This window comes from Ochotona princeps, chromosome 2 (assembly GCF_030435755.1).
Source record: "Ochotona princeps isolate mOchPri1 chromosome 2, mOchPri1.hap1, whole genome shotgun sequence".
In the NCBI taxonomy this organism is placed as follows: Eukaryota; Metazoa; Chordata; class Mammalia; order Lagomorpha; family Ochotonidae; genus Ochotona; species Ochotona princeps.
In genome coordinates this window covers 115,328,684-115,337,597 of record NC_080833.1, presented here as the reverse complement: position 1 = coordinate 115,337,597, position 8,914 = coordinate 115,328,684, and the positions used below count along the sequence as shown (strand labels likewise).

At 49.7% G+C, this 8,914-nt stretch overlaps 1 protein-coding gene across 5 annotated transcripts in view; it reads right to left on the bottom strand.

The window, feature by feature from the left end:
* Positions 1–901: 901 nt before the first annotated feature.
* The window catches only part of FCGR2B (Fc gamma receptor IIb), a 98,279-nt gene continuing 90,266 nt past the window's right edge, over positions 902–8,914 (bottom strand). The window contains exons 2-8 of one of the 5 annotated variants that reach the window (XM_058660541.1): positions 8,104–8,124; positions 6,732–6,989; positions 6,040–6,294; positions 5,172–5,297; positions 3,513–3,653; positions 1,576–1,613; positions 902–1,464 (exon numbers count right to left, since the gene is read on the bottom strand). In XM_058660541.1, coding sequence (XP_058516524.1) covers positions 1,378–1,464; positions 1,576–1,613; positions 3,513–3,653; positions 5,172–5,297; positions 6,040–6,294; positions 6,732–6,989; positions 8,104–8,124 — 926 coding nt within the window. In that variant the 3' untranslated portion in view covers positions 902–1,377. The remainder of the gene's footprint in view (positions 1,465–1,575; positions 1,614–3,512; positions 3,654–5,171; positions 5,298–6,039; positions 6,295–6,731; positions 6,990–8,103; positions 8,125–8,914) is intronic. The other 4 variants (XM_058660543.1, XM_058660540.1, XM_058660544.1 and 1 more) reach the window with 4 other exon arrangements.

Sequence of the window (8,914 nt, the reverse complement as noted above, 5' to 3'; positions counted from 1 at the left end):
GATCTGACTATTGTATCTGGAGAGTGAACCAACAGAGAGAAGCCCCTTCCCCCTCTTTCAAATAATCAACTGAATAAAATTTTGTGAAATCCAGTGTCATAAAAATCTATGGAAACCACCCACCACCCCCCAAAAAAGGAAGTTGCTGTATCTTGACTGGGAGAAGAGTGTTACATAACAATGTCATGAGAGTCCCAGAAAAATGAACCTTCTTCAAGAGCACTCACCAAACACCCTGAGAAAGCTGGCAGTCACTTTTCTAATCTGTTGGGGCTGGCGTCTTGAAGGTCACATACTTCTTGTAACTGCTCTGGGAGACTAGAAGGCAGGAAGCCTGTAATCACCACTGAGGACTCATCTGATGCTTGACTTCCTGAGTGTATACTGCCAAACAATATGACTGTTGGGTTTGCCATGGGAGAAAATGGAAAAAGATGTGAAAGCCCAAATGCAAGTTCATTGGAAGAAGAGTATTTATGGTCAAGAAAAGGGACACTTATCCTACACGCCAAATCCCCATCCATCATCTCCCCCCACATCCAAGGCATCTCTGCCTTCCAAAGAGTTTTACCATCGAAGAAAAGCAGACCCCAAGTAGCCCAGTCTGAACTCCAGCCAAGGTAGCCTTGAAAGGGTAAATAGAAGGGCACCAGTTTGAGTCTCAGCTACTCCTTTGCCTATCCAGCTCCCTGCTAATGCACCAGGAAAGTAGCAGAAGATAGTCCAAGTGCCTGGACCCCAGTATTCACGTGACAGAAGAAACTCCTGGCTCTGGGCTTCAAATAGGACCAGTTTCAGCAATTGTGGGCATTTGGGGAATGGACCAGAAGATGGAAGATCTCTCTTTTTCTGTTTCTATTTCTTTCTATCAGTAATCCTGCCTTTCAAATGAATAAATGAATCATTTAAAAATAATATTTTATTATAAAAGTAATACATTATATTTTTAGAAAAATAAAGAATGAAAAGAAAAATCACCAAACATTCCATCACCCTGAACTGATCATTTTTTGTATGTTGGTATATGTTAGTCTATTTTAGCGTTTATGAAATCATATATATCTAGCATGTCCCATGTTGCTGCAACTTGTCAATAACAGCGCTATGATTGATTGTGTTGGCTGGATGGATGTGTAGCAGAGAATCTGGGTGTGGAGCAGCTCTGAGGCATGGGAGCAGCACAGGAGCCAGCAGGTCTGGAGCTTCAGGCACTTCTGGAACAGGAGCTTCAAGGGCTCACGCCAGGAACTCAGCAAAAGTCCTTCTCCCTCGGAGCTGTAGCATCCGGCCATCCTCCCCAAAGACACCACAGGCAAGGAGGCCGTGATCTTTCCTCTCTGCTTCTCTGCCCCAAACCTCAGGGCAAGACATCAGAGACTAATTGTGGTTCTGGTAGTTGGGTTCTATGTCTTCCTCGGCAGCTTCCGGGTGCATAAGAAGTGAGTAAGTAATTGTATTCTCAACCTGAAGAGAACGAGAGGGATCAGTGGGCATCCACAGAGAGATCCTAGGAAGGAAGGAAGCAGCAGGGACAGGAGGGGGGCCAGGGGACAGCTGCTTCTGTGGGTCACCCACCTCAGCTTTGTCAGCTTCCTCCCTATCGATGGGACTGGCTGTGAGCAAAAAGAAGAGAGATCAGGGCTGTTATTCTGCCCCTCATGTGAACCCCAAAACAAAACCCGCTGACCCAAAGTGACAGTGTGACCCATTTGCCCATCCTGGGATGTCCCGGATACTGCCTTGCCCACTGACAACACTGGGGAAGAGAGGTAGTCATTTGTACCACATTCTGTTCCAAGAATTGTTAGACTCCCCAGAAGCAAATCAGGCAGCATGGAAAGCTGAACTACTAGAAAAGAGCCTAAGGGTTATCAAAGTAAGTCTTCATTTCCATAGACTAGACAAAGCTGAGGATTTCCACAGGAGCACCTTTGTTAGAATTTCAACAAATCTGGAACTCCATGGCCTTGAAAAAGAAGATACTGGTGTAAGAGAGAGAGAGGCAGAGAAGGAAGGAGGGCTGGATGGATGAAGGAAGGAAAAGGAGGAGGAGTTGGGAAAGAGAGAGAGAGAGAGAAGGAAGGAGGGAAGGAAAGAAGAAAGGAAAAGAAACAAGTGGGTGAAAAGGAGGGGAGGGACGGAGGGGACAGGGAGGGGAAAAGAGGGAAGAGAGAGAAAAAGGAGAAAAGAGGAAAAGCAAGCCTGTCTCTCAGGGAAATGTCCAAAATACACCAAATTCCCTCAAGATTTTGCCTGACTAAAAAATAACCTCAGCCTGCCCCTCACCATTTCCCTGAGAGCCAGGGAGAAGTCACACACAATGCACCCAGGCTCTTCGCTAATGCTCAAAACACAAAGAACCCTCTGTCCGCTGTGTCCCCTGCTCCACCACAAAGCGCATTCCATAAGGTCCTTAGAAATCCCAGCAAAAAATCAATGCCTTTGGGAAACCAGTAGCCCCCAGGGCCTGGCTGCACAAATGTTCTGTGGCACATATTTGCACCAGTGTAGCTAGAATCAAACTTCAAATCCAGTTGTACTTGAACGTTTTTCTAATTCTGATGCAACCTTGGGGTGTGACCTAAGCTCACATCCCCAGCTAACCTAGCCTAGGGACATGGCTATTCTGTTGAAGGTGCCACTGAATGCATTATACTTGGCTGGAGCTCTGAGAAGTGTTGGCTCTGCTCTGAGCCACATTCCAGCCTTCAGAGATCAGAGTCCCTTGAAGGCTTCTTTTTCCTGCCCATTTCTTCCCACAGAAAAAAACTTCCATATCCTTTGTGCTGTGACTTCCCAGTCGAGAAGGTGCCTGGCCAATCCCGTTCCTTTCACACTCTTCCAGCTGGGCCAAGGATCAGGAGATCACTGGCCCTCAGACTTTCAGACCTATAAGGGTTTCGAAGTCACCCAGGCCACCCACTTACTTCCTTGGGGAGATGAGCAAACCTCACAAGGGGAAGTAGCTTGCTCAAGATGTTGTGTGAAGACCACAGAACCAGTTCAAATTCAATAAAGCTTCATCGGAGGGCAAAACAGCCAAGCATTAGCTACCAAGGAAATCCCACTAACGCCCTAGACCCTCAGAATTTTCTCAAGCCCAGATGTCCCACAAAGAGCAGAACCCTACCAGCCCTACCCCTGTCACACAGAGTCCACCATGAATCTAGTGGCTTACCCAATGTGTTTGTCTCCCTCCTTGCACACTCCTGCCTCTCTAATCCTATCTGCCTGGGTCTTACAATTCATAGCCTCTGTCCTCTATTGGCATTGCAAAAGTACCACACAAACACCCATAGTCTCTGATGTCCTATTTAGGAAACATCCCCAGGTTCTGAGCCCAGCCAGTGGGATACAGTCCTCCCCACACTCTCTGGGATCTGTGTCCCTCTTTCCACCTTCAGCCAAGTCTTGATGTGGCCCAGGACTTAGACTCAGAACTGACCAAGCAGCTGGGGCCTCTGCCTTCCTCCCATTGTCCCTCCCTCTCCTGTGCTCCCTGTTAAACTTACACAGATTACTTGCTGCTGGTTCCAAGCCCTCCGGCAGCCCTGGGTGGGGCATAGCTGAGCCCCCATAGAGAACGCTGTACTCACCCAGTTCCTCTGGGAGGGTCTCTCCCATTCCCCGGAGCTTAGAGTTTCCTGAGAGAGCTAGGAAGGGGCACAGAGGAGATTAGTAGGGTTATGGGGTGGGATGTGAGTCTTCAAGGACCAAGGACAGGACTGGGTTACAATCACACAGACCCTGCCCTCACATAGATGCCTTGTGTCTTCACTGCTCCAAGCTTGGAAAGGTGCTGCTCCAAAGAGAACTAAATCAGCTGCTAGCCTGTGAGAACTCCTAGAAGTGTCAGAATGGCCATGCCACTGCATCCTTCTTGGGACTGTTGTGCCTTTTATAAACACACTTTTCTCTCTAAATATCTATTTCTCTGTGTCTCTGTAGTTACCTGTCATCAACAACTAAAGTCTTAACTACGAACTATTTGCCAAGTGCTTTGTGAGGCATTAGTTAGCATCATTTTCTTTTTCCCAATGACTGATTGCACCTGCTTTATTCCTCCTCAATCCCATGCTAACCACAATATTTCCATGCCTTAGCCTCTATGTCCAGAATGCTCTCCAACTCTTTGTGCTTAGCTAACTGCTAGCTCTCAATCGTCACCTCCTCCACATGGAGACAACCATACTTAGGTGCTGTATACCATCTGCCAGTTCCTATTACAAGAGCTTCAACCTCATTCACCATTCTAACAGTCTTGCAAAGTAGGTCCCCAATTCGTGGGTGGGGAAACTCAGGCACAGAAAGGCTCCGTAGCTCACCCCAGATCATACAGTGCTGAGCTGTAGGGCTGGTAGTTCGGCCTTGTCATGTGAGCTGCAATCACCATATTCCCCTATTTCTTCATGGAACCGTCTTAACTCCTCCAGCCGCTACTGGGTTATGGAGCCTCCTCTATGCCTGTCTCCTAGCCTTTTTGCTTTCCTATCATTGCTGATCACTACCTATTTGTACACCTGTCTCCACACAACTCTGATAGCAGGAACTGGACTTTATTTTGGTGATGCAGTGTTAGCACAGTCCTTGACATATAAGCAAATTGGCTCAAATCTTGTTGAATGAAAGAATTAATAAGTGAGTGGATGATTAAAAGTTAGGGCTGTATTAGAATGCTGAAGAATCTCTAGCCCAAAGAAAGCAGTTCTGACAACATCTGGGGTTAGTGATGGTTACCACGGTAACCGGAGGAGGGTGGAATTTGCTTCCAGCCGGTCCCAGAATGGATGGCGGAATTCAGGCGGGTGGCCGAGGCTGTGAAATCACTGTTGCACCAATGACTACACAAACCCATATCCTCCCACCAAATAATGGCCAAAGTGACCCCTGTTTCAGCTTCTGTGTCAAGGGGAGTTTAAAAACCCCTTGCTCTGCTATTCCTGGCTTTTCTTTCCTTTGCAGTTCATTCTGCCTTTCCACCACACGGGGAAGTGAAGTCCGTGACCCACGGTTCCCTGAAATAAAGCCATCTAAATTTTTTAATAGATATATTTGGCTGACATATTTCTACCCTGGTGGTCAGCGGATCTGGCATTTGGTGGTCAGCGATTCTAACAGGATATTGGCCAAGTGAGGAGGGTTAACAAGAGGAACAAAAGGGAACCACACACCTGAACTGCGCCTGCGTCTGAGGTAAATGAAGACAGCTAAAACAGCAATAGTAGCCACTGCCACAATCCCAGCAACCACTGCCACAATTGTCACCACCAGTGAGTCATTCGAGGTGGACAAAATCTCTGGGGAAGACAGACCTCAGAGTTAGCAAAACAGCTACTCTCCTCGCCCCTCCACCTGACCTGCACTCCCCACCCTCTTACAATGCTATTCTCCAGGACTGGCCACTCGGAACTCTCCCGTTCCCTGCACCATCACTCTGCACCCTTCGCTTCACCCTCAATCCCACCTGCACAGGGTTTCTGCTGCTGGGCTTGTGTCCCCCTACCCCCCCCCCCCAATAGCCAGACTTTCCCATCACACTAACACAGACACACTGAGTAGTGTGCAGGAGCAGAGGCAATGCTCCTGTTTGCCCTCAGGGACGGTTCTTACAACTGGATGCAGTCCTATTCTATCAAGCACAGCCTTGAACTCTCCAGGACATGCCAGACCTTTGGGAATGTGTGGCCATAACTTAAGACCCAGGACGAAACAAGACAAACCTCAGCACTTTGGGATGCCCTGGAGCTTAGAGAATCTGGAACAGTGAGGGAGCTCTGCTTAGCCCTCAGTTTGGAGCCTGGATCTGAGAGTAGGACAAAAGCCTCATCACCTATTACTCAGAAGCCAGGGGTTGCAGGCTCTAGTCCCGACTCCTGCCACAAGCCAACGCTTAGCAAAGTCTTCGCACTACCCCCTCCTTGCTCCAGTGCCCAATGTGGCTGCTGTAGCATTTTTCAGATTTCCATGTAGGCTCATATGACCTTAGCCCTTGTTCATCCCCCTCTCTCGCCTTGCCACAGTTTGACAGAGTTCCCATACTTCTGACAGTGATGGTCACGGACTTGGAGGAGTAGAACGTGTTTCCTATTCTTCCTGTGCAGTGGTAATCACCACTGTGGCTGCTATTGGCCTCTGCGATGAAGAAGGTGGTATTGTAATGAGAAAACTTCTTGGCTGTTCCATTCTGGTAGAAGGTGACCTTATTCATAGGATTGTTCCTCCAGCTGTGGCACCTCAGCACAATGGATTCCCCCTCCTGGAACACCAGCTGTGGAGTCTGTAACAGCAGCCATTCTGAAAGACACAGAAGGATCATAGGACCTGGGAGGGCTTAGTTCAACTCCAAGACCCACGTTATCAGTACTGAAGAGATGTGATGTGCGGAAAGATTGTTTTTACAGAGTAGGGATTTCCTGCCACTTCTCATACTCACTGCCTGTCTGTGACCTTGAAACTTTCTTTCTCCCATAGGAGAGATAAAGCAGAGATAACCATTAACATCCGCTGAGGAATTCCTCGAGAATTTCCACATAGCACCGCCCACCACCCCCAGGACCAACCCACCAGCCTGCTAAACCAAGGACTGGCTGGAAAGGGCAATGAGCCGCTGGAGCTACTTCAAGCAACTCCCAGCGAAGCTCCCCGACCCCCCACCCTGCCCCTTGCTGCCCTGGAAGCAGGTGTCATCTCTGCGACTCCTTCCAGGCCCTCCCAGGCCTCCTCACACTGACCAGCAGTCACGTCCAGCTGCAAGGGGTTGCTGAGGCTGGTGCGGTCTGTGCGGCACCTGTACTCTCCGCTGTCGTTGCTCTCGGCCTTAAACGTGTAGCTGGGCTGGACCTGCGTGGGGATGGGGCTGCCGTTGTGGAGCCACTGGGTGGACTGGTTCCCAGGACTGTGGGCCCCCTGGCAGGTCAGGGTCACTCTGTCCTCCCGGAGCACATGGATCCACGGGGGCTGGAGTTCCACCACGGCCTTCGGGAGATCGGCTGAGGGGCAGAGCGAGCAGGAGGTGGGGAAAGGGAACCCTAAGACCCCAAAGCTGCAACCCAGAGGCCACACCAAACAAGGAGCCAGGCCGAGGGCAGCAGGCTCCGTGGCTGCAGGCCGTTTTTCTGCTTACACACCCCACCGGCAGGGCCTAAGAGATCCTGGCTGATCCTCAGGAGAAGAAGGGGAGGGGACAAGAGGAACTCCCCAGGAAGATACATGCCTTACCAGGAGATGCCCTGGCCAGTCTCTCTCTCTCTCTCTCTCTCTCTCTCTCTCTCTCTCTCTCTCTCTCTCTCTCTCTGTCTCTCTCTCACACCCACACACACAGAGTCCACATGCTGCATCTGTCTGTATACTCTGAAGGGCACACCGTGGTCTCCTGTAACTGAGGCATTTGAGTACTTGTGGACAAGCCCCCTCCACACCTAGCTGAAGACCAGGAAAGGCCCCGGTAAGGTCAGGTGTGGGGGTCAGACAGGTTCCTGTTCTGATGAAGGTCATTGTTTGCCTCTCCACACCCAACTGCAAAGATGCATCTGTGGCCTCAGCAGTAGGAGGAGGAGGGCAAGAAACTGCAGGGCCAGGCAAGGGTGGGGAAGGCTGAGCAGAACAGCCAAGTTCATGTGGAAGAACTGCAACCAGAAGTCAGGAGATGCCACCCTCAGCGAGGGGAACAGAATGAGCTCTCAAAGCCACAGGCGGGTCCAGGATCATTAGCAATGGGGACAGCTGATGCAGACCACAGCATTTTTACATGTGCCTAATTTTATCTGGAAGGAGGATTTTATTTAGGAAGGGGAAAGTGATTGGGGGAAGACAGAGTTCTCATTTATCATGCCAGTGCCTGTGACATCTCATCCTGAATCCCAGATCAGCACACCATGTCCATCTACATCCCACCTCCTTCTTGGGCGGAGTAGGGGGAGGAGAGAGGGAGAAGGAGAGGACACCTGGGAGCAATGACCCTTCTTGGCTCTGCCCCTCTCTGTTCAGAGTCCTCCCAGGCAAGACCCAAAAAGGGAGAGGGTAGCTATGGGAGGGAGCTGGGGAAAGAGAGCAAAGGACGGTAGAAAAAAGAGGGGGTGGCACGGGGGTGGAGGACATACTTACTGGACATCCCAGCAACGGGAGCTGCAAGACAGAAAGTATAGATCAGCTCAGAGACCGAGTCCCGTGTGGCCACTCATCTGCCCGGAACCCTGAGCCCTCTCTCCCATGGCTCAGTCCTGACCTGAACCCCTTGGGACTACCTGGATGCGGTGTACTTTCAAAGGAACTGGGAGCTCCCTCCGCAGTAACGCAAGAAACTGATGTAAAACCCTATTCTACCTGTCCAGCATCTCTTCTTCCATTTGGCTTGGCAGTTGTGACTGAATAAAACAAAGATATCGCTGGAGCAGGGCCCTTCCTTGGGTTTTTCCTACCTCCTATGCTTCAGACTGCTCCAAGCCTGTCCTGGGCCTGAGACTTGTTCTTTTGTGAGGGATAGGGTTAAAGATTACACAGGTAATCCATGGTCACTAAGGAAAAATAGAAAATACACATAAGATAACTATTTCCCCTTGGTATACATCCTGTTGGATATATCTACAAGAGAATACACACTCACTATGCTAACGAAGACACACAAATGGTAAATGAGGCTAGGCTACAAAGGCTGAGCTGTTAGCAGTTTTCTCACTGAGCAATTCCAGGTGTAGGAGATTACCGTGCTGTCATTGTTAACGACTGCACTAAAGCCTATTTGGTTCTCCTGGGACTCACTTCACATCTGTATTGCTTGACTTTTAGGCCTTCCAGTTGTTACTAGCATATCTGACAGGAGGAGCAAACCTCAAGAGGGTAGCAGGTCTATGGCTTGATGTGTCGGAAGGTGAGTGGCACTGTGAAGGAAAATGCTTCTCAAACGGAGGCAAAACAT